This window comes from Symphalangus syndactylus, chromosome 2 (genome assembly GCF_028878055.3).
Source record: "Symphalangus syndactylus isolate Jambi chromosome 2, NHGRI_mSymSyn1-v2.1_pri, whole genome shotgun sequence".
Lineage (NCBI taxonomy): Eukaryota > Metazoa > Chordata > Mammalia > Primates > Hylobatidae > Symphalangus > Symphalangus syndactylus.
In genome coordinates, this window is record NC_072424.2 from 67,740,590 (window position 1) to 67,766,165 (window position 25,576).

Sequence of the window (25,576 nt, forward strand, 5' to 3'; positions counted from 1 at the left end):
ACACCTGGTAATAAAGGCTTCAAGTTATAAGGAGAATTAATTTGGTTCAAAGTTAGAAGGCTTGGCATCATCTATGTCCTATGAGATAAAAGCCACAGGAAATTCAGGCACTGGCCCCTGCCTCTGACCTCATTCCCTGCCTCTCACTTGTAACCCAGCTGTGGCAGCTCTCCCGCTCCTGCCTGCTGTTGCCCACCCAGCAGTGTGCTGCTGGACAGTGTCCACCTAGCCTGTGGCTGCCTTTTGGGGACATTATTTTTCTGGAGGCAGTTCCAACATATTTTCTCAGCCACCCCATCATTCACTCACCATGCCTTTCTTTGTGGCAGCCCTGTAATTATAGTAACAGTAGGGGGTATATGATAGGGTTTTGTTTTTTTTTTAAAGACAGGTCTCGCTCTGTTGCCCAGGCTGGAGTGCAGTGGTGTGATCTTGGCTCACTGCAACCTCTGCCTCCCGGGTTCAAGCAATTCTCCCATCTCAGCCTTCCCACTAGCTAGCACTATAGAGGTGCACCACCACTCCCAGCTAATTAAAAACATTTTTTTTTTTTTTTTTTGTAAAAATGAGGTCTTGCTATGTTGCCCAGGCTAGTCTGGAACTCCTGGCCTCAAGTGATCCTCCTGCCTCAGCGCCCCCATAGCACTTACATAGATTACAGGTGTGAGCTACCATGCCCGGCCCCCACAAGGTGCCTTTTTAAGGGGCATACTGTATTCCACGTGCTCACATTATCTACACCTTGTACAACTTGTCAAGTTGTTATTGTTCATTTTCGTCGTATAGATCAGACAACGCTCAAAGAGATTAACTTTCTCCACAGTTAAAGATTACACAGCTGAAGTGCCTGCTGGAATTCAAATCCATATCCAGCTGCTCTGAGGCCCACAGTCCTTTCAGAAATCTTTGTTTTCCTTTCTGTAAAAGTCAGCAGCCCCTGGGCAATGATTTATTTGTACATCTCTCTGCCCAACTAGCCTGTGAAAGCTGTAAGGGTAGGGTATTTGACATCTTGGATGCTTAGCATGTAACACAGTGTTGGCTGAATAAATATATATTTATGTATAAACGCCAAAGGCAATACCTTACCCATTGCTTCCAATTTTCCAGTCTTCATTTCTTATTCATTTTCTGTCATGTTGTGTCAATAGGTTTGTCAACAGGTTTCAGAGGCCTCTATGGCAACTTTTTTTGTAATTTCAATTTCTTTCACTCTGAAAAGTCTTTACAGGGTTGTCAACAACACAGCACAAATAGAGGTTTTAAAAAGCAAGTTTGAGGCCAGGTGTGGTGGCTCACGCCTGTAATCCCAGAACTTTGGGAGGCCGAGGTGGGGGGGATCATGAGGCCAAGAGATTCAGACCATCCTGGCCAACATGGTGAAACCCCGTCTCTACTACAAATACAAAAATTAGCTGGGTGTGGTGGTGTGCGCCTGTAGTCCCAGCTACTTGGGAGGCTGAGGCAGGAGAATCGCATGAACTTGGGAGGCGGAAGTTGCAGTGAGCCAAGATTGGACCACTGCACTCCAGCCTGGCAACAGAGCACGTCTCAAAACAACAACAAAAAACAAGTCTGAGCTGGGCCTGGTGGCCCGCCTGTAGTCCCAGCTACTTGGGAGGCTGAGGTGAGAGGATTCTTGCGGCCGGGAGTTCACAGCTGCGACGCACTATGATGATGCCTGTGAATAGCCATTGCACTCCAGCCTGGGCAACATAGCAAGGCCTTGTCTCTAAAGAGAAGAAAAAACAAAGTCTGAAGGGCCCAGTGTAAAATGTAACGTATCCACTGACTGCTAGCATATCTCTGAAGGTTTCCATTCACTGCTTCGGGATGAAGGGCACTGTCTCAGGGATGCACTTATCTTCAAGAAGAGTAAGAACTAGCCATGGAGAATCAGCAATGCCTCTTTGTGGCTAAGCAGGCCAGTGGCAGATGTGTGGCAGGATCTGCAGGAACCAGGGACGGGTGTGGAGACAGGAGGTGTCATGCTCTTGAGTGAAATGAAAGACACTTGCGTAACGGGATGTGTGGCTTTCTCCATCTCTTTGGGCCTTGATTTTTTGACACCAGGAAGTATTGTGTTGACTTGTACCACGAAGGCATAGGTGCTTAGCGAGGAGAATTGGAAACCCATTTCTGCTCACGGCACCTTCCCCAGCTGGTGTTAAACATTAAGTACAATCTTGCTAATGCATCCCAAGTGGTGGGGCAGAGTTGGGTGAGGTGGTGGGTTGGAGAAGAGTGAAAGACTCTAAAATGATTTCAAAGAACAGCTCAGTTATTTCCAAATACATACAACAAAACTGCTGGCAGGGCCTGGTGTAGAAGGAACCTGTCCTCACTGCCCCAGAGGCAGATACAAATTTCCCATAAGCAGCACATGTAAAGTAGGAAAGAAAATGGCTGCTGTCCACCTGGGGCTGGACAGTGCTTAAAAGCTCTTTTGTAGCTGCGATTCCCAACCTTTTTGGCACCAGGGACTGGTATCGTGGAAGACAATTTTTCCGCGGACCAGAGGTAGCGGGGGATGGGGGGATGTTTTCGGGATGAAACCGTTCCACCTCAGATCATCAGGCATTAGAGTCTCATAAGGAGCTGCAACCCAGATCCCGCACATGCACCGTTCACAGTAGGGTTCGCGCTCCTATGGGAATCCAGTGCCACCGCTGATGGGGCAGGAGGTGGAGCTCAGGCAGTAATGTTCACTCCCCAGCTGCTCACCTCCTGCTGTGCGGCCTGTTCCTAACAGGTCACGGACCAGAACCTGTCTGCGGCCCAGGGCTCGGGGACGCCTGTTTTGCAGGACGCAACAGCTGGTGAGGTTTATTTTCCTTCAATGCATGACCATTATTTGTATCACAAGAGCAAATGTCAGGGTTGAAGGTGCAAATGACCATCAGTTCTAAATTACCAGGTTTTCCCACAGAAAATTTTGGGACTCTGACCCACCTGTTTTTCTCAGAGTGGATTAACTTCACATCTTCAGGCGTAGGTAATCCACCTCTTGTACCGAAAATGTTATGACTGTGATGTCACAGCAGCACAAATTTGCAAAACCCATGACCTGCTCTCAGGAAGCCTTCCTTGACTCCATAGGTGCCCATGGAGACTCGCCCGAGGGAGCAGAACTTGGCAGCTTTTAATTTCAGTTTTCCCATCTGGCGGTCGCATGCACTCCTTGAAGCGTGAATCTCGGCAGCACAGCCCTGCCCTGCCCAGACACCACGCGCATGCACTCATTACAGCCTCGCTGACAGCTCAGACCGCCCTGCTCTGCTCTAGTGGCTTTCTCTCACCTCCGAGCTCCAGTCCAGTGTTCGCTCATGGTCACTCGACCTGCCCACCATTTGATATCTTGTTTTCTCTTTACATCAAAATCTAAGACATAACTATCAAATACACTTTTAGAATACAACTTTTAAACTGTACAGTCATGCATGGCACAACCATATTTTGGTCAATGATGGAACGAATATATGACAGTGGTTCCGTAAGATTGTAAACCCTATTTTTACTGCAACTTTTCTATGTTAAGAAGATACACAAATACTTACCCTGGTGTTACAATTGCCTACCATATCCAGTACAGTTACATGCTGCACAAGTTTGCAACCTAGGAACATGTAGTCTAGGTGTGTCATAGGCTTTCCCATCTAGGTTGATGTGGCACACCCTGATGTTCTCACAATATGAAATTGCGTAAGGATGCATTTCTCAGAACGTACCCCCTTCACTAATCAATGCATGACTGTATGGATTCCTCAGCCACAATTCTAAACATCTTTCCTTGCAACTCATTGCATCTTGGTGTTGGTTTAATGCTTTCTCATTTACTTTCATCTAGTTTTTAAAAAATTAAGCCTATTTGGATATAATTGCAGATTCACATGCAGTTGCAAGAAATGATACCCATCACCCAGTTTTCTCCCGTGTAACATTCTGCATAGTGATAGCACAGTATCAAAACCGAGAAATTGGGTTTAAAGCCTTTTATCTACTCTCACAGGCACTAGGGATTTTTAAAATTCAGAGTTTAGGAATCACATTAATATTATCAAATTTTAAAGATTCCTAATCAGATAGTAAGTAAGGGTCCAAACTAGAGGAAGAGAAATGGCCTCTAGGAAAAAAGATATCCTGAGGTTTCTCACTCTGTAATTTGGAACACAGGGATCAGAGGCAGAGAAAATCAGTTTACAATGCATAATGATATGTCTTTATTTCATCAACAGAAATGGTGTCTAGACAAAACTCAGTTAACACTAGCAATTCAATTGAGTGAAAATTTTTTTTGCACAATAGTGTATTTACAATGAGTAAATGAAGTTTCAATTCATTAGTTCATAGCAATGCTTTTTTTCCCCCAAAGGTAAAAATTCTTAGTTACAGAGAATAAGCATCAACAGCCTTTCATTTTTACAATAAAAACCACGAGAAAAACCACAATCACTTAGAAAAAAATAAGGACAAGCCTAAGAACTAGTACAATAAAATGATGCATTGAATTAAATTACATTAATCGCATAGAATCTGTGTAAAAAGTATGTAGAAAAACACCTGATGTAACCTGTTACAGTCGTTGACCAGTTATGAGAGGTACAGAGGGTTATACAGGTAGATATGTGTGAAAACTGTCCGTATTGTTCAACCTGGGGAGGAAGAGAAGAGGGGCTGCAGCCCCTTGCATACACTGAGAAGACCCTGTTTTGAATATGGCCTCTGGAGTTTGTAAGGCATATATTAGAGGTGCACTTGCATCAGACTGGTTCTGGAACAAATTGTCACAGGCCCTCTTGGCCTCACTAGCAAAGGTGGTGCCTGCCTTGAATGGCTCACTGTGTCTAACAAGCACCTGAAGCTCCCAAATGCATATGGCACTTCCTCACTAGAAGTGCCATGTCTTTATGTCAGAGCGTGAATGGGCATCCCAGGATTTGCACACACAAAATACATTGTTGGGACTTAAGGGGAGGTCATACTTCTGCCTCCAAACATGTTTTGGTAGAAGACTGAGCATCCATCTGTAGGAAAACCCCTCTTTGTCCAAGTCCCTTCACTCTTTCGCAACATATGCATCTGATTATTCCCATGGGAGCACTTGGCACTGAATGTGAGTCTACCTGAAATGAATGGTCTTGGTGCACACTTCTGCTTCTAAGAAGGGCCAGTGTTTTATCTGAGGTCAATAAACTGGAATGAGAATGAAAGTCAGAGCTGTTTATCCATTGCTTGACAGCGAAATGCATACACCATGTCACAACATTAAATCAAAGCTATGAAAGTTGGCCTCTGCAACCAAGTGGGTGTTCTTCACAAAATGGCAGCATCGTTTTCATATTACATTTAAAATGCACTGATACTCATTTGATAGAAATATCATCTCCCAGGGTGGAGTGTAGGAAAATACTATAAACTTACTTTTCTTTGCAAGTAATGTTTTTGCACCGTCAGTTGAATAATTTATCCTCAATCTGCCACAATAAGACTTTTCTATGTACAAATGCTATCTGCACACACTATTTGTGTACAAATATGTTCTGTTCTACAGCATCGGTTTTGGATGCTGGGGTCATGAGATGGCTCGGGCAGTACTATAAACATACACTTTCAACACACAATGCCTCGTGCACACAGACTTCCTGTATGAATACCAACTCCACACGGGGCATTGTATTGTGGACTGACTCACCAGAAATTGCACTTCCAACACAGTCTTCAATTTGGGGAAGAAACACTAACTCCTGATACAACGAACAGCTTTATTCTTAAAAAACAAAAACAAAAACAAAAACCACCTTGTTCTTTAGTCTATTTACAGTCATTTGAGGACTGAACTTGATTTTTGCTCCTTCTGGATCTGAGACTCCTCCTAAACTGTAAGCAACAGTGGAGCAGTTTGAAGTCATTTCTAAAACAGCTCCTAGTTTAAATGGGGCATAATGTAGAGAAGTAGGTAACCAAACAGGGACTTGAGAAAGCTTTGCAGGCAGCTCTTCCTCATTTTGAGAGGATTATGCTACTCCACAGGATGTCAAGCAGCTTCACGGGACAGGAGTTTTTGGTGTCTTAACAGGTTTATCATTTTCAAACCTTTGTTCCTTCTTTTTCTTCTTCTTTGATGGCAATCATAAAATATTAAAAGAGAAAATGTGGGTTTAGGCCTCTTGACAACAGCACTAAAATTCACACTGTGCACACTTCACTTTAGCCAGTCCTCTCATGAGTCTTGTCGCTGGTCCTGGCTCCTTTTGAAGGAGTAGTGGCAGTTGGCATACTAATCACTAGCCTTTTTTTCACTTCCTTGGAAAAGCAATATAAGGATTACATCCCGAATTATAGTGCATCTTAAAAGCAGCAAACCTTTAGAAAGACAGTTAATAAATTACTCGCACAACATTCAGTTGCAGACACACACAGTCAGGTTTTCCACTGCAGCATCATCTCTTATGCCTGAGTCATTGCTGGGAACTCAGAAGAGAAGTAGCAGGATGGCCTCGTAACTTTGTCGGTTTTTTTTTTTTTTAAAGTTTTTCTAACAACTGTTTTGTTCCAGAATCAGTATGTAATAAAGTTCGATTTTAATCAAGGCACCCCCAGATAACGCAGAGAAACAAACACATACAGCAAAGCACTCACCTGCCCAAAGCCTGACCAACACCAACTTGAAGAGAGGTTGCCTGGAGACAGAAGCAGGACAAAGGCAGATCCAAGGGGAGGACTGGATTTAGGTGGGATGTTCATTAGTCTCAGGGTCACCTCCACTGGCTCTGCCCCAACAACCATTCCTACCCCAGCCATTTGGAGACCTAAGCAGGCATCCTCCTAAACAGCCCGTGGTTGGAGGGTCTCTTATTTTTGTAAGAAAAGAGCCTTAAGAACAACCAAATGTTACTGTACTGTGCAAACACTCTTCCTTGCTGTTCACTCGCTTTTCTTTTTCCTAAAAGGCGTGGGGTTGACCGACGGATCCCAGGGAAAAGAGACAGGCTGGGTTTTAAAATTCCACTTGAGGCTGTTTGGATTCTGGTCCCCAGCAAGTCCTCCCTTTGAATCAACCCAGAAATAATTTTGACAAGCACATAGTTCTGAATAGGAAAAGACACACACACATCACATGAACAACTGCACGAAGCTAGTCACTGTTCATGGTGGATTATGAATGAAATAACTTTACAGAAATCTCTATGAAATTGGAAAATGGTTTTTAGAGCAGTGTTTTTAACCAGTTCCCATGGCAGAAGTTAGGTTGGGGGAAGAGGAAGAAAAGCAAGGCAGGGGTGGGTGGGAGGAAGGTGAGGTCTGAGGGTGGAGAGAAATGGAGAGAAATAAAGAGACCCCGCCCCTCCTAGAAATGGCTGCCAAACAGGTCTGGGCTACTGAACCACAGAAACCTGGGGAAATGGAAGGAATGTGGTCAAGACTACCAGTTGCACATGAGTTGTTACCAGGGTAAACCTCATGCCAAGAAGCTGGGTTGGACCTGGTTATGATATGAGCAGAAAGTGTTCTTTTTTTAAAAGAAGAGGAGAGGTCACTTGGAAAGGCAACGATAGAGTTAAAAAGCAAAATACTGTCAGCTGACTCCACCGTAACATACGCCTGTGAAGTATCACGTGATTCACATTGAGTTTATATTCTCACTGTCACCAGTTTTCCACAAAGGCAAACCTCATGGTGAAGCACACAACTGTCCTAGTAGGCCAAGAAATTCCAACAACCATAACAAAAACCAGCAGCTCCAACACAGAGCTTTATCAAGATCTGTTTCAGACAAGCGTGCGCGCACACACACACACACACACACACAGAGAAAAAACAAAAACCCAGAGGCAGGTTTTAAAAGTGGAACTGTTTAAAAAGAAAAGCCTTTTTTTTTTTTTTCCTACTGCATGAACTGACAAATTTCTGGCATTCATACATATTTAAACATTTAGTGCTAATATTTGTACAGAAAAAAGTTAATAATACTAAAACATATGTTACTATGATTTCACTTTTAGCCTACATCATATACTAATTTCCCCGTTTACATGCAGCTTTAATATTGTCCAAACAATGGCACAAATAAAGAAACAAAGTCAACCATCTATTCCCCACTGCCCACCACCCCATCCCCACATCAAACCGTTCAGGACTCTCTTCCCCAGCCGGGCTGGAGTGGCCCTTGGGCTGCTCAGTGAGACCTGGACCCAAGGCCACCGGAGCGAGGGAGCTGATTCCTCCTCCTCTGGGGCACACCTTCCTGTAAACGTGGCTGGGGCCAACACGGCCCCAGAACCAAGGGAAGCTGCTCTCTCTGGGTTGCAAGCCAACCAGTTTTGCAGCAAGAAGAGAAAATTATCATCAGGTGAGGGTAGGGTATGTGTGTGATTCGGGAAGGGGACAGGGAGGGTTCCCGGTGATGGCTTGTCCAAAGCCTCAGAATGAAGTCTGCCTTCAGACAAGACACTGGCAGAAAAACCTCAGAAGAAAACTCCAAGCCTTTGGAGAAGGAAAGGAGAAAGAATGTGTCAGCCTGTGTCAGGGATGGATCGCAGATGCCAGGATGCCCTGCTCTCTCCCAACGGGATGAAGGCAGGACCTTCGGGGCTGTGATTCAAATCCCCCTCTGGCCAGATGTCCTGGGAGGCCGAGCCTGGGCAGGAAAGCCAGTGGCTGGTGGGCCCCATCCTTCAGGGGAGCAGGTCCTACTGCACAACACTTCCCAGAGCAAGCCGAGGCCTCAGGACGTGTTGAAATGAATGGGACTTACTCCCTGGGTGAAAACGTTCTAACTTGATTTCTAGGAGCCAATGCCTGCTGAGTTCTGGTATAAAATCACGGATTCCTGTTTTTCTGATGTACTTTTGAGTGAGATGTCCAAACTCTCTCCCCACTTAGGAATCTGAACATCCAGCATCAACTCTGAACTCTCTATCTGCATTTAAACTTTGCTTAGGGAAAGGTGGGGAGGAGGTGAAATATAAAAATATTCAAGCAGATTATTGTCTACACATCCTAGGATGAATTCATTATTTGGCAAGATTGTTTTTCCTACATAATTATCACCTGAGTGCTTTTTAATTAGCTAAAATGTTTTACTTTTTTAACTAAAAGCAAAGAATATACAGTATACTTGAGTTATACCGAAGTTACAACTTCATTTAAGAAAATAGGTTTGACCCAAAACTCAGTGCAAGTGGCAAAGTTGACCATTACTGTACAGTATCTGCAAGGAAAAAAAACAAAAACAAAAACAAACAAAACCCCCCAAACAAACAAAAAACAAACCCACAATGCTCAAATGACACCACTTGGCGGTGCCAAAACCAAACCAAACGAAAAAGAAATCTGAAACAAAGCCTTGGGAAAAAGCTTCCAACACTGAATTTTGTCCATAAATAAGTACAAATTGAAAATTGAACTGTGAAGCAAGAAAAATGACCATGTTAACAGTTACCAAACTAGTTCTAGCATCAGAGACAAAAGAAGAGGAATGTTGGAACCTGTTTCTAAATGAGAAATAAGTTTCCAGTTTTAGGATGAGAAAGTTGAGGCATGCAGGACTTTTGCATATGGATATATATATATATATTTATATATATATTATATATAATATGTACAGTCTAGCTATAAAACTTTGATGTGTATAGAAGCTGTCTTCAATGAAAAAAATTGAACATTCAGAAGAAATTCCTGAGATAGGGTTTGTGACATGGGCCACTGAGAAAAAAAATCCGTGGTTGGGGCCTAGAGGTGTTGTAGTCTATCCCTGTGAAGACTGAAATTGAGCCACAGACAGACAGTGTCATCACTGCTGTCTTTCCTTGCCTGGGCAAGGGGTAGCACCATTGTGAAGGTAACTATCTATCACTCCTGCTCGAGAAGAGGAGAGAATACTTCGGAACAGTATTGCTGCTAAGACCGCTGTAGTGTGCACCAAATGTGTTCTCGGTTTCTTCGGGACAGCAGATGAACAGTGCCACAGGCTGACTGAAGAACGCCTGAATGGGAGAGGTGTGTGGACTGGGAGGCAGGGCCGAGTCACTAGGTGTAATCTTTCCTGGGCTGTTCGTCAGTTGTACACTTATCAGTCATTTCCTGGCAGAAGTCCACGGTCACTGTTTGGCTCCTGGGTTCAAGAGGAGGTCCTCTCTCTGAGAAGGTTCCCGGGTCAGTGCCTTCTAGTCTCCTCCCAGAGGTACAATTCTCGGAGGTGTTGCTGGGTGCCCAGGGGGGTCCGGGGGGAGCCGCACCTGGCTCCAAGCAGCAGGGCACATTTTCCCCCACTGCGCATTGGGAGGCCGCAATGTTCTGCTCAGCACCCAAGGGCGCAGGGTTAATACTGGAGGCCGTGGGCAAGTCCATGGGTCTGAGGACAGGACAATACCGATGCAGGGCCTGGATCTGCTCGGGGCTCTGGATGTCTCGGCAGACTTCCTGGGAAAGGCAGGAGAAGTTGTCCAACAGTTCCCCCATGCATGCTTTCAGTTGATTCCTCTCTGACAACAGTTTCTCTTTCTCACACACCTGGACAGTAGAGAGAAAAAGAGAAGGGTTGATCAAACCTGAATTGGAGGACAGAAGGCCTCGTTTCAGGAGGTTTTCCAGCCTTTGTTTTGCATCCTCCATTATAATGTAACTGAAGAATGACTAGGTCAGGCTCTAGAAACTTAAAAGATACATATTCAGGGGGCCCAGAGACGGGCTTCTGCCACACCTCCCATCTGACGCCAACACCTTCCCCAGGGTATCTCTTCATCCCTCTCCAAGGCCCGGGCAAACAACCGGCAAAATCGTCACCAATCAGAAAACTTCAGAGTCAATGTTTTGGTTTCCTGGAATTTGGGGTTTGTAGAGAGTTAAATGAAAAACTCTCAGTTCCAATCTTGTGACTGAAAATCTCCCCCAAATGTATCAGGTTGCCATTTTTGAAAGGCAAAAATCTACCATTCCAACTATATGACATTTCGAAAAAAGCAAAACTATGGAGGCAGTAAAAAGATCTGTGGTTGCTAGGGGTAAAGGGGGTTGAACAGGCGGAGCACAGAGGATTTGGGGGCAGTGAAACCACTCTGTATGACACTATACTGGTGATCTATGTCATTATACATTTGTCCAAAACCATAGAACGTACAACACCGAGAGTGAATTCTAATGCAAACTATGGACTTGGGTGATAATGATGTGTCAGTGTAGGTTCATTGACTAACACATGTACCACTTTGTGGGGGATGTTGACAGTGGGGGGAGGCTGTGTGTGTGGAAACAGGACCATATGGGAACTCTCTGTATAGTGTGTTCAATTTTGCTGTGAACCTAAAACTGCTCCTAAAAAAGTAAGTCAGACTGGGTGCAGTGGCTCCCACCTATAATCCCAGCACTATGGGAGGCCAAGTTGTGCAGATCGCTTGAGCTCAGGAGTTTGAGACCAGCTTGGGCAACATGGTAAAACCCCTTCTCTACAAAAAATACAAAAATTAGCCAGGTGTGGTAGCACATGCCTGTAGTTCAGCTTCTTGGGAGGCTGAGGTGGGAGGATCACTTGTGCCCGGGTGGTGGAAGCTGCAGTGAGCGAGATGGTGCCACAGCACTCACCCTGGGTGACACAGCGAGACCCTGTCTCCCCCCACCAAAAAAAAGTTTATTAAAAAAAAAGACAAAAAAAAAGTCATCAGCAATTTCCTATCGTTGCCTAACATACGGAGTTTCATATACAACCCAGTATCAGCAGGCTCTCTGGCCTTGGTAGCAGAGCAGACTGAACAGAAGGGACCCTCCCTAGGACAGCTGGGGAAAGTGCAGTCTGGAGCAGCAATTCTCCCCGACTTGGGAAGGGAGAAGTAAGGATGGAGCCTGAACCCTTGCATACTAGCCCAAGGTTCTGAGATGTTCTTCTCCTTAAACAAAATCCTACACATGCTCCTGTGTTACTGAAATTCACCATCCCAATAGAGAGATGACTTCAGCGGCAGACTGGAGACTAATAAAGGTTTTACCATCAACATTTGTGAGAAGGGGGCTGGGCATGGTGGGTCATACCTGTAATCCCAGCACTTTGCGGGGCTGAGATGGGCAGATTACTTGAGGTCAGGAGTTTGAGACCAGCCTGGCCAACATGGTGAAACCCTGCCTCTACTAAAAATACAAAAATTTAGCTGGGTGTGTTGGTGCGTACTTATAATCCCAGCTACTTAGGAGGCTGAGACACGAGAATTGCTTGAACCCGGGAGGTGGAGGTTGCAGTGAGCCGAGATTGCACCACTGCACTCCAGTCTGGGCGACAGAGCGAGACTTCATCTCAAAAAAAAAAAAAAATTGTGCGAGGGTGAGGGGAGGAGATGGGGTTCCATGAGGCACACACAATGAAGTGGATGAAGAAAAGGGGCATCTGAAGCAGCATGAAGTCAGTTCTCACCAACCCTTTGCAAGCACAGCCAGGAGAAGAGGATGGGAGAGAAAATGAAGAGGAGAAAGGGAGGAGCAGGCATGCGACACGCACAAGGAACGGGTCTCCGACACGGGAGCTGCATGTGCCGTAACCTGAATGCAATCTGGCAGGCGGCGTAGGCATGTGTGTCGGAAAGAGAGATTTACACCGGGAAAGGGCACCTGCTAAAATATTTATAAATTTATCAAGAAAATATGTTTTAAAGATGAAAAATAAACAGATGTACAAGTGCAACTTGAGAGAAATATATTATGCGAGTTTGCAACAGCTGAGTGGCGGGTGTGTGGGAGACGGCGTGGGAGTGGGGAGTGAGTGCAGGGGCCTGCTGGGGACTGGGCAGGGAGGCACTTGGGGAGGGGTGGAAGCTGCTCCGCCCACCAGCGCCATCCCTGTCAGGACATAGTATCCTCACCACAGGGTGGTGGATAAGAAACAAAACACATCTGGGATGTCTCCTTAGGGAAAAAACTTATACGGGTGGGCTGTGCAACCTGGAGCTCTCCCCTTTTAGTACAGAAATCTACAAAGTGAGGGGCAATACTGCTTGGGTGCTGGGAGAGGAACCCCAGGATCATTCTGCCACATTGCCCTGGCCAAAGCACTGACCCCTCCAGGCCTACTCATCTGTTAAATGTTCCAGGCCACTTTCTAGAGGGAAGAAAATGAGGTGCTGCGTGTGACAGCAGCAGGAAACGCGTCGCAAATCATGGCTTGGTTAAAACCATGAAGCTCTCAGTCACAGACGTACACTGATGAATGTGTTCTTATTCAGCACTGAAACACAACGCATTATTTAAGGGGATGCCAAAAAGTGGTTGGAGAACTAGATGATGCTCTTTTGGTTTTTTAGTTGAAAAATGCTAGCAAAGTGCTTTAGATATCTGCCTGGTCTGTGGCTTGGATTTTATTTGTTCAGCATCACAAAATTACACTAAGCAGAATGCAAATTACCAAAACCAGGCATTTCTCAAATGTGGGTGACTGAAGTTATCTTACTACCTTAAGCGGAGTGCAGGGCACTATAGACATGTGCCTAGGCCCCTGTAGACTCACACCCAGTGGACTTAACTACCTAAGCCCAGCAGGCTTTCAGAAGACCCACGCTCACCAGCAAGAATGTCATCTCCTTATGTGATTTAAATTAAATTTTGTTGTTCAACAACATTAAACAATGTTAAAGAAATATTTGAAAGAAAGAAGAAACTCATAATCCCCTGAACTGAATAGTCACAATGTCCAGTAAATTTTAGGGCAATAGACATTTTCTGGGTGCCAGCAATGGGTCCAACACTGGATATTCAGAGATGATCAAGTCACTGTCCTTGTCCTTGAGGAACTGACAGTTGAGGGCTGGGGAGACAGACATATGTAAAGATAACTCAAGAGTAAGTGATAAGCACTAAGCCAGAGGTCAGATCAGGGTTCCACGGGCAGGTGCCCAGCCTAACTGGGGACTCAGGAAAGGGGTTTCCTAGACAGGTGATGCATAACCTGACTCATTCATTCATTTAGAGATGGGGTCTTGCTATATTGCCCAGGCTAGTCTCAAACTTGCGGCCTCAAGTGATCCTTCTGCCTCAGCCTCCCTAAGTACTGCGATTGCAGGTGTGAGCCATGGTGCCCAGCCATGGCCTGACTCGTAAAGTACAAAGGAGATAGAAAAAGTAGAGGAATGTCCAAGGCAGAGAGGAAATGGCATAGGCACAAGTGCAGAGTTTGATTTTATCAGGGATCAAGTCCTAGGAAGGGGGTGGATGGTGACACTGGCGAGGTAGCTACAGACTGGAGCACAAAGGGCAGGAGATGTCCTACTAACAAGCTTGGACTTTCTTTGTTGGTGACGGGAGCTGCTAAACACAGACATTTTCCCTGATGGTGAGTGTCAAAAAAACCCACAAAACAACAACAACAACAATAACAAAAAACCCTGAAGTCCAGGGCTATCTTGATAACATATATCCTGTGCTTTTCTAACATTTCATCCTTGTGCTTTCGTTCTCATTAGCTGGTGGCTCACCATGAGGCCAGGAGGTGCTGCAAACAGTCTGAGGAGCCACACTTAGATCATGACCATACCATGTGGCCTCCCTCTTCTTCAGCCTGACACAGACATGGCACCTCAGATGAGTTTCTGTTATTTGGTGGCAGAAAGGTGGGGCTGAAGGAGGTTGAGCTGGCTGTCTTCAAAGCTACAGTCAGGAACCAGAGGTCACCTGGATTTACTTTCTGTAGCTTGTGGTTGCTTATCAAGGAGAAGGGGCGTGGGCACATAGCTCTGAGTATGGGGGAGCCTGGGAGACGGGAGTTTGTTTTCTGTGACAAAACACTCTCAGGCACAGGGATGGCTATGACAGCCACCTTGAGGCAGAATTGCAAAAGAATGGACCCTGGGGCTGCAAAGAATGTCAGGAGATCATCTCCTGAGCAATGGCCCCTCTGCAGGTGGGTGTCCTAGCTCTATTCCATTCTCTTCTGCCAGGAGGCAGGAGAAAGCAGTGGTACAAGACACGATTTGGAATCAGACACCTGGGTTTGCATTCAAGTTCTACCAAGTACTGGGAAGTTATCCAGCCCTTCTGCAGTTTCCTCCTCTGTAAATGGGGATAAAGGAGTGCCTAAGTCATAGCATTAATGTGAGGATTAAATGGGATCATCCACAAAAACAGTTTAGAAGAATACCTGGACCATAGATGCTCATAATTAACATCAGTTATTTATTCATTTTTTTTGAGACAGGGTTTCACTCTATCACCCAGGCGGGAATGCAGTGGCATGATCTCCACTCACTGCAACCTCCACTTCCCCTGCTCAAGTGATTATCCTGCCTCAGCCTCCCAAATAGCTGGGACTACAGGCACGCACCGCCATGCCCGGCTAATTTTTTGTATTTTCAGTAGAGACGGGGTTTCACCATGTTGGTCAGGCTGGTTTCAAACTCCTGACCTCAAGTGATCCACCCACCTTGGCCTTTCAAAGTGCTAGGATTACAGGCATGAGCCACCACGCCTGGCCAACATCAGTTATTTTCACATGTTGGATGGAAAATAAAAAATAACTACCTCTATATGAATAATGACTGAAGGATATAAAATATTGACACACTATTACACACCTGCACGCATGCATGCGCGTGCAGACACACACGCACACACAAACACACACACACACACACACAAGTAGATGTAAAGCTATTATTTCTGTTGAGAAACTTCTTAAAAAATAAACCCAAACTTCCCCAAAGGGTGACTCTTCTGTCTACTTTTCCAACTTTCATTGCTGTTACTTTACATTAGTCCTGGTCACTTCAGGTTGCTGATCACAATGGATGGGTCAACTCACCAATTTGCGGATTTCACATTCTAAATTCTGAATACAGTCCAGTTTCCTCTTGCGGCAGCGCTGGGCTGCGATGCGGTTCTTGCTGCGCCGTCGGACATCATGAATGAACTCTAACTGTTCTGAGGTTAGCTTGTGCATCTTAATCATCATCTGGAAATCGTTTCTTGGAAGATCTGTGATTTGATCTACAGGAAAAGGAAGTTTTACCTGAAACCAAGAATAACAGAAAATGATTATGGCAGCTGGATTTTAATTCTGGCAGGCAGAACATCAAAAAATGATAAAACCTTTTTATGATGACCAAGTAATATGGAAACTACTGAAAGTAAGCAGTGATTACTTATTTCCTGTTTAAAGACAGGTAAGATGTAATAATACCTGGATAATCAAACAGAATAAGAACACATATATTGTAATGTTATTGTCTCTGAGACTTTTGAAGCAAATGACATGAACGATATTGGAAAATACGTCATTTTTCATTGATGTAGCACTTTTGTAAGAAAGATTCTAGTTAGTTGAAATGTACTTCCATCAGACCTACAGCCTAACTCAATAAAATGACAAGTTATAGGGAGATACCACATAAGGACATATCTAAAGCACCTGAATGAAGAGAGCCCCACATATCTTGAAAATGCTGGAGACACAAAAAACCCAGTGTGATTCTTAGTTACAATAGCATATGGGAGATAGGAGGAGATAACTTGGATAGGCTTCACCAGCATACAGTAGGAGTCAAAAGAACCGGGCTTTCATCCTTCTCACCAGACGTGAGACCTCAGGCTAGCTATTCTATCTCTCTGAGATTCAATTTCCTCATCTGAAAAATAGGGCATTTTAAAAAAGCTGTACATTGCTATACAAGTGTTGGGCACTTTGGGACTTTATTTTCCAATTTTACAATGAAATGTTGACATTCTTTTATCAAAAGGTGAGATGCATTTTCCTGCCTTTTGACCAACAGAATGCAGCAGTAGTAATGGTGTATAGTTTCTGAGGCTAGGTCGAAAATCAGCTGCTATGCCTCGAGGACATTCAAGCAGCTCTGTGGAGAGGCCCATCTGGAGAGTGGCTGATGCCTCTAGCCAACAACCAGCATCACCTTGCCAGTCACGTGAACAAGCCACCCTGGAAAAAGATTCTCTAGCCCCAGTCAAACCTTCAGTTGAGTGTAGCCCCAGCCAACATCTGACTTCACCTTATTAGAGATCTTCAGCCCAAACTGCCCAGATGGGCCACTCCTGAATTCCTGACTCACATTCACGTTTCTCATAGAAACTGTGAGAGGTGTTAAGTGATTACTATTGTTTTAGGTCATTAAGTTTTGGGGTGATTTATTATGCAACAATAGACATTGGATGCAGGTACCTGTCAGCAAAATTTCAATTCTTGACAAATCAAGGCAAATAAGCATTATCTAAAGCAAGGACAGCAGTCTCCTGAAGGATGGGTTTGTATCCTTACTATGTTGTTAAATGAGTGCTTATATTTCCTTCTTTTTTTTTTTTTTTTTTGAGACAGGGTCTTGCTCTGTTACCCAGGCTGGAGTGGAGTGTTACGATCACAGCTTACTGTAGCCTTAACCTCCTGGGCTCAAGCAGTCCTCTTACCTCGGCCTCCCAAGTAGCTGGGACAACCATGCCCAGTTCATTAAAAAAAATTTTTTTTTTTTTTGTAGAGATGAGGTCTTGCACCAGAGAGAAGGGGGAAAAAAAAAGAAATGAGGTCTCGCGATGTTGCCCAGGCTGGTTTCAAACTCCTGGGCTCAAGTGATTCTCCCTCCTCAGCCTCCCAAAGTGTTGGTATTACAGGTGGGAGCCACTATTCCTGGCCTAAAATATTTCTCTTCTTTTTTCTTTTGAGATGGAGTCTCGGTCTGTCACCCAGGCTGGAGTAGAGTGGCACGATTTCGACTCACTGCAAACTCCACCTCCTTGGTTCAAGCGATTCTCCTGCCTCACCTCCCGAGTAGCTGGGATTACAGGTGTGCACCACCATGCCCAGCTAATTTTTGTATTTTCAGTAGAGATGCGGTTTTGCCATGTTGGCCAGGCTGGTCTTGAACTCCTGGTCTCAAGTGATCCGCCCGCCTTGGCCTCCCAAAATGCTGGGATTACAGGGGTGAACCATGGTGCCTGGCCTGAAGTATTTCTTAAGAATAGCAACCAGTGAAAAAGATTGCATGAAAGAGCCTCAAGTGCGGAAGGTGAGCAGCAAACCACTACTCTATCTCAAGAGCCTCCTTGGCACCCACGAGGTGACACAGGCTTGCACCTTTGAGCAGCTTGTCACTCCCCTTCCCGAGGCTCTTGGGGATTCAGCAGCTTCTGGGTTCGGTCTGGTCCTGCTTCAGAAGCTCCTGGAATAAAAAGGTTGCGTGCTGCCAGGCTAAGAGACAACATGTGGGTTAGCTCAGATTGCTCCATTCTTGTTTACATTCACGTCTGCTCCGGATGAGCCAGCAGATGGCACTACAAACCTAAACTTCCTTCAAGCGCTAGCCCAGCCCTGTCTAATACAAACAACATGAGCTACATTTGTGATTTTAAATTTTCCAGTAGCCACATTAAAAGAAGTAAAAAGAAACAGGTGAAATGAGTTTGAATACTGTATGTTATTTAACCCAATAGATAAAAATACTTCCAACATGTAGCTAATATAATTATTGAGATAGTTTAGTTTTTTTTGTGTGTGTGCTAAACTTTCCAAATCCAAAGCACATTTTCTCCTTACAGCACATCATAATTCAGAATAGCCACTTTCAGGGGCTCAACAGCCACGTGCAGCATGTGGCAACTGGACTGGACAGTGCCACTCTAGGAGACAGAATAAATGGACTCAGTGAATCCCAGCAGCCAGAAAAACATACGGGTCTGGGCTGAACTGATCAAAATGCTCTAGGGTGAAGAAACCAACCCCTTGATAGTGTTCAGATGCTGCAGGGTTAAGTCTGTGTTCTTCAAGGGAGTGAGGATGAAGACATTTGATCCTGAGCCCAGGTTTCTCTTTGCCTGCATCGTTTGCAGGCAGACACGAGTCCCGATTGCCGGCATGTGTGGCTAGTCAATTCCCGTGCACAAAAGCAAACGTATGAAATGATCATTTGACTTTTCTGTGGTTGGGTGCAAGCTCTTTGTCAGGTTCCATCACAGCTCTGAGCTTGTTCAGTGTGGCATTTACTGAAGGTTCCCAGTGGGTGCTCTGATTCAGCTTCTACCTGGTGAGCTCTGTCCCATGACACCTGTAAAATTTTGGTCCAAGAAAGCAAAATCACAGTACGGCCCATGACACCACTGCCGGCTTGGCCCTGCTCCGACTGCTAAAGACAGGCAGCCAGGACAAACAGCTCCTTGTTATGGGCTCAGGAAAGGCCTTTGTGCACGGGGCTGTGTTTGCATAGGGCTTCTAATGATATGAAAGAACGTTTGATTTCCCTCTTATACCCGCTGGATAACAAACAGACACTCATCCTGCACAGCGTCTCCGGAACACAGAGGTCTGTCTGTTGGAGATGAGGATGTTCCAACGCAGCAGAGGTGGTGGCGCTTTGGGGGCTTGTGGAGTTTTCCCTCTGATGACAACAAAGCCATTCTGCTTCTGCTCTAAATGTGTTTACTTACTCTCAGAAAGAAGATATCCCTATAGTTCAGGCCACAGGGAAAGTCAAAAGGACGTCTATACCAAGAGCTACTATATTTAAATCATCCAGACAGTGAATATAAAACACTAGGGGAATAGGAAGGAGAGGTGCCAGGAAAAAGGAAAAATCAACAATGCTAGTTTCAAAGTCCTTGAGACAAAAAGCCATACAACACTTCAGCAGAGCTGCTGCAACACAATCTGCTTTTTAAAGAGGGTCAGAGGAAAAGGTAATAGTCAACTATAGACTTTCTCCCGGGTGAAAACACCCCAACTCACTCTTGTTTCTCTTTGCAAGTCTCAGCTCCCCCTCTAGCAAGGGAGGACTTATGTTCACTAACATGCGGGGGTCTCTGAGGTGTTCTCGGACAGGCACCGGGTCGGGGTGGGTGGGAACTTGACCACATCCATGTGTTGTTTCCTGAGTAGTAAGTTCCAAGCCAAGAACATCTTGTCTGGAAATAAGGAGTAGCCACTGACTCTTTGGTCCCGTGGAGGACATGCCTCTCCCAGGCTCTCGGCCCTCAAAACATTCCTCAAATGGGGCTGAGGAGTCAAGAGAAGGCCAGCAGGCCTTGGAAAGTGGAAACACATCAAGAAGGTTGAGGCCCGCCTCTTTTCCTTCTAGATAATTATTCTGAGCCAAACAGGCCCAGCTGGGCTTAACATCTTATTAACTGTCCCTCCACACACTCATTCCTCCAGGATCTCACTTCGCAGCAGTGGCTTGGTTTCCTAAAGAGTCCCAACACCCAATGTGATGAGGTGAAGAGTCCTGTGAACTGTTGCCACCACCCCTAGTTATACTCAGCCACCCACACGCAGCTCTGGACACACAGGCTGCATACAGGGGGAAGGGCACGAGGGATTCATGGGCGCCGCTCTTTAGCCAGGGGTCTACCACTTTGGTTCTCAGTAGAGACTCGGAGAATCAGGGCAGCCACTGAGTCAGCAGGCCAAGAGCCAAACAGGGCACCGGAGGCCTGTGCCACAGTTGGCACAATAAGCTGCTGTTGATTTTATTCAGCCCAGCAAAGTGTTGACTCTTCTCCCCTCTGGAACACAACAGGAGGAGCAGGACTTGAGGTGGGTTTTTAGCACAGTACCTGCCCTGTCCTGCTAAGCATGGCTATAGGAGGGTTAGTTCTTCTGGAGATTCCAGCTTTAAAAATTTTTTTCTTTTAGAGACAGGGTCTCGCTCTGTTGCCTAGGCTGGTCTCAAACTCCTGGCCTCAAGCGATTTTCCTTCCTTGGCCTCCCAAACTGTTGGGATTATAGGTGTGAGCCACCACGCCTGGCTAGGCTCCAGCTCCTGAGCAGTCAGTAAAATGGATAGTCCCTGCGGTGTGTCCAGGGATTCTCAGGTCCAGGTGCGACATCTGGACAGTGCATGGAACCTACATATGTCTCCTTGCATGCCTTCTGCACCAACAAGGCAGAGGGGAGGCTGTAGGCTGGGCCCCGGGATGCCGGTGCTTCCTTCTCACCAAACAAATCGGCTGCTTTATTTCTCTTCCCTGCCAACAGCCACGACCATTCTTCAGCCTAAACCATCATCCCCTTCCTCCCAGTTAAAAGGAAACACTGAAAAATTATATAAGTATTATATAATTTTATATATTATTCTCTGAGTATTATATAAAATTATGTATTATATAAATACAGCTTCTTTCATAAAATATAAGACAAAAGAAGGGAAAAAAAAATTCTCATCCCCAAATGATGACTCTCTTGCTCTGGTAGATTTCCCTGTGATCTTTGTTTTCTCTGCATCTTTTTTAGGAGTTGCAATCAAGTGGTGCTGTATCTATCTCACCCAACAAATATTTCGCTTGCCTAGTGTCTCTGGTTTGCTGGGTGAAGTTTACTGGAAAAGCAGGAAAGTAGCTGCAAATTTTGCAGAAAAGGCCAGAAACAAATATTTCCTGTAGAAATCTCAGTGGAAGACTAGTTTGTTAATATTTTTTCCTACTTCATTTCTTGGTTTTATTATCAGATGTTGATTGAAACCCATAGGAGTAGGGTCACATTAGCATGATACCCTGAGGGTGGCACTGATGGGTGGTCAGCTCTCCAAAGTCTTTAACGCCTATACTCTGAGGAGACCCTCAGATCCCAGGGAGCTGTCGAGGGAGGAAGCAATATGCCCACTGGAGATGATTCCAGTGCTGCTGGAACCAGGACAGCCAGCTCAGTGCTGGGCAGATGGCAATAACAAAATCTCCCCTCCCAGGCGAAGAAATGTTTCTCGCGCAATTGTCCTTCCACGCTCTCTTCTCATGGTCCAGTTTCTAGCACAAATACAGGACACCTGGGATTCAGCTGTGATACTTCAATTAATTAGCTGTGTGATCTCAGGCAAGTCTTCATTCTGTCGGTCCTAAAGTTCTTGGAGGATGGATCTAGGAGTCACAGGGCGATAACGCCTGCCCTACTTAGCTTACAGGGTTGCTATGAAGAATACAACTGGATGACAGGTGGAGAAAGTGCTTGGGAAAGTTTCAACTGCCTGATAGATACAAGGTATTATTATTTCTGTTTATCAGCCCTATCTATCTTTGTCACATGGTTTCGTCTTACAGACATGTGCTTTGGAATTCCAGACACTCACAATGTTCTAGACAACATAAAAACACTGTTTTAATTAGAAATATGGCTGATTTCTATGCTGCCCAGCAAGGTTTCTTTTTATTAAGCAGACCAATTACAGACACTTCTAAGAACTTGCCTGATTCACCAAACCACAAAAATGATTGTAAAAATTTTACATACAACATGTGTCTCAAAGTCAGCATTCGGGTGGGAAGACTCAGAGTCAGACGGCTCTTCTATTCTGTACCATTTCCATGTTTTCTCTGGACTTTATCTCTCTCTTCCCTTCTCTCTCTCTCCCGCCCCCTGCCTGCCCCCAACACACTCTCTTACTCTCATACACTTTTATCCCTCTCAATGTAAAACATGTTAATAAAGCAAGTCCAAAAATCCATAGTTTCGACTGTGCAAAGAAACTCTCTGTGGTGCTTCTTTACTAAAATCTACAATTAAGTAGAAATGGTCCAGTTACAAAGCTGTCTTACTAAGAGGCTTACTGCTTTGGAAAATGACTGTGATTTTCTATAATTTCCAACATTTAAAAACAAACCTGTAAACCATAATGAGATAAACCATAACTACCCACTCCCACTAGAGGGCATTAACAAAAAAGATGGGCAATAACAAGTGTTGGCGAGGATGCAGAGAAACTGGATCCCTGATACACTGCTGGTGGGAATTTGAAATGGTATAGCCACTTGGAAACAGTCTAGTAGCTCCTCAAAAGGTTAAATACAAAGTTATATGATTTAGCAGTTCCACTCTTAGGAATATTATGGAAATAACTGAAAACATGTCTTAAAAACAACTTGTACTCAAATGCTCACAGCAGCATTATTTATAATAGCCCCAAAGTGGAAACAACCCACATGGCCCTCAACCAATGAACAACAAAATGTGGTATTAGTCAACAAAATGGATCGACATAATGGAATATTACTTAGCAATTAAAAGGAACAAAGTACTAATACATGACAATATACCTGGTGAGTACATCAATGGCAAGGGTAAACCTTCAAAGCGTTATGCTAAAGTGAAAGGAGCTAGACACAGAAGGCCACATCTTGCAAGATTCTATTTATACAAATGCCCCAAACAAGTACATCTACAGAGACAGAAGGTAGATTACTGGTTGCCTGGGGCTGAGGGGAGTGGGCAATGAGGAGTAACTGCTAATAGGTACAGCATTTCCTTTTAGGGTGGTGAAAATGTTTTGGAATTACATAGTGGCGATGGTTGTACATCATTGTGAATATATCAACAACCACTGAATTGCTCATCTTAGTAGGGTGAATTTTATGATATGGGAATTATGTCTTAATTTAAAAAATAAACCTGTGCAAGATATACATACATAAAATTCAAACATTACAGACATACACAGAAGTGAAACTTTCCTTACACTCCTCTCCAATGGTGCTCCCCGTTTTTTCTTATTCTCTATACTGATTTTATTTATATGGTGTGTATATTTAGGAAACAAACTAGGACCTTGTGCATACTGTTTTGTGATTTTCACTTATGTGACTTGTTCATTTTTTTTTTATTGGAAGAGAAAAATTCCCAACCTGACTTCTTAAGGAATATAGCAAATCCAGAAGTCATAAAGAAAAAGACTTATATGCTGACTACATAAAACTAAAAATTTTTTATATGGGAAAAGGTACAATAAATAAAGAAGCAGACTAAGGGAATATTTAAGCAACATTTATGAGAAAGGGTTAATATTCCTAACATTAGGGATTAAGATTCCTACATGTTGATTTAAACAATACAAAAGAAAAATGGGCAAAGAGATAAACCAGCAATTCACAGGAAAGGACATATAAATGTTCAATACACATAAAACAAGATGTCAGCCTCATTAGTAGTCACCATTTTTTGCCCATCAAATTGGCAAAAATTGAAAAGACTGGTGACAACTAGCATGGGCAAGAATAGGGGAAACTGGACACTCTAAGTTGCTGACGGATATGTGAATTGCTACAACATTTTGGGTTAGTCATTTAGTATTTAATAAATGGGCACAACCTTTAGCCCATCTTTGAAACTAACCCACAAAAATAAAAGCACCACTACTAACAGTAGGGTCACAAAATGTTTTTTGCAGCAATGTTTATCAGAGGGAAAAACTGAAAACAACTGAAATGTCTGGTGGTAAGTGACAGCTGAATGAACTACGATTTACGAGAACCAGAGATACTGGAGAAACATGTCTTGGCCCTGTGTGATCGACCTACAGCCACATGCATGGTAGACAGCTACGTGAAAAAAGGAAGCTGCTGACTCTACAACATAATGCCATTAAAATAAAACCCAAACCCATAGAGAGGTGAATATATATTTGTATATTGTTGTAGGCAAAGAGAAAGCCTGTTAAATTTGGTATGTTTGGGGCTGGGTATGCTGTGTTCTAGAATTTAAAAAAGAATGTCATTTTAAAAAGCTGATTATTGATAAAGGATAATACTGTGCTAATCTGATCTTTCTCGAAGCTGGGGAACAGTTAAAAAGGATCGGAGAAGCCAATGACTGTGAGATGGAAGGGCTGCTTAACATGGTATAACTACAACATCTTACAGAATACAAGGTATGTTAACACTTTACTTTTGATCTAACATTTTGGCTCCCTATGGGGTGAAGGAAGACAGACTGGGAAAACACACGTGAAGTATTAGACTGGTGTCTGGCAAGGGGTGGAAACTCCTGTCTTGATTTCTGACTCTGGTGTCTCCGTGGGGTTCACTTGAAAGAGAAGGCACCTGGATCTCATATGAAAGCAGGGCAGGGCAGAATCAGCCCAACAGATGCTGGCTTCTGGATCAGTTCAGGAAAACAAGTTTTGACTTGTGGAGAAGGATCTGCCTTGAGCACTATTACTGGGGATAATACTTCAACCAGGGTCAAAATAACTCCCTAAAGCAGGTTATCAACTCCTTGAGCAGCAGTCATGGCAAGTCCCTGAGACAGTTCTTGGAAACCTAACCTCCTCTACTCTAGGAAAACTAAGATGTCAAATTGGGGAAAACCTTGGCTTTACTGTAACTGTCCTGTCCAAACTGTACCACTGAGAGGGGCTATGATTTCCAAAATGGCATAGAGCTTTGGTAAATGTCTCCTCTTTCACTGTTCAGGAATGCAGAAGATGGATTCTTTTTTTAAAGGCAAAAATAAGAGTATTTTTAAAAGTAGGGGTATTTCTCAAGGGGGGAAGGCTAGTCCCGTTCATGACTATTTTACAGGTTGAATGAGTCCTCCTTTTAATTGAGTTACTATTTTTAGTTCTAAAGTAAACAACTGACATAGTCCCAACACACACACACAAAATGTGTTCTTGCTGTGGCCCCAAGACTTTAAGCTCTCTTTTGGGATATTGGCGGTGAGGGTGCGAGGGCACAAAAAAAGATGTATCTGAAACTGACAGTTCTTTGAACATATGCAAATGTCATAAAAACACCATCCTCCCTTGAGCTTAATGGCCAGCCCCCTTTTTTTTTTTGAGACAGGGTCTCACTTTGTCACCCAGGCTGGAGTGCAGTGCCACCATCTCAGCTCACTGCAACCTCCTTC

At 44.3% G+C, this 25,576-nt stretch overlaps 1 protein-coding gene across 5 annotated transcripts in view; it reads right to left on the reverse strand.

The window, feature by feature from the left end:
• Nucleotides 1-7,833: 7,833 nt before the first annotated feature.
• BACH2 (BTB domain and CNC homolog 2) overlaps nt 7,834-25,576 on the reverse strand; it is a 373,691-nt gene continuing 355,948 nt past the window's right edge. For all 5 annotated transcript variants that reach the window (XM_055258931.2, XM_055258932.2, XM_063619429.1 and 2 more), the window contains 2 exons: nt 15,773-15,979; nt 7,834-10,512 (listed from right to left, as the gene is read on the reverse strand). In XM_055258931.2, coding sequence (XP_055114906.1) covers nt 10,030-10,512; nt 15,773-15,979 — 690 coding nt within the window. In that variant the 3' untranslated portion in view covers nt 7,834-10,029. The remainder of the gene's footprint in view (nt 10,513-15,772; nt 15,980-25,576) is intronic.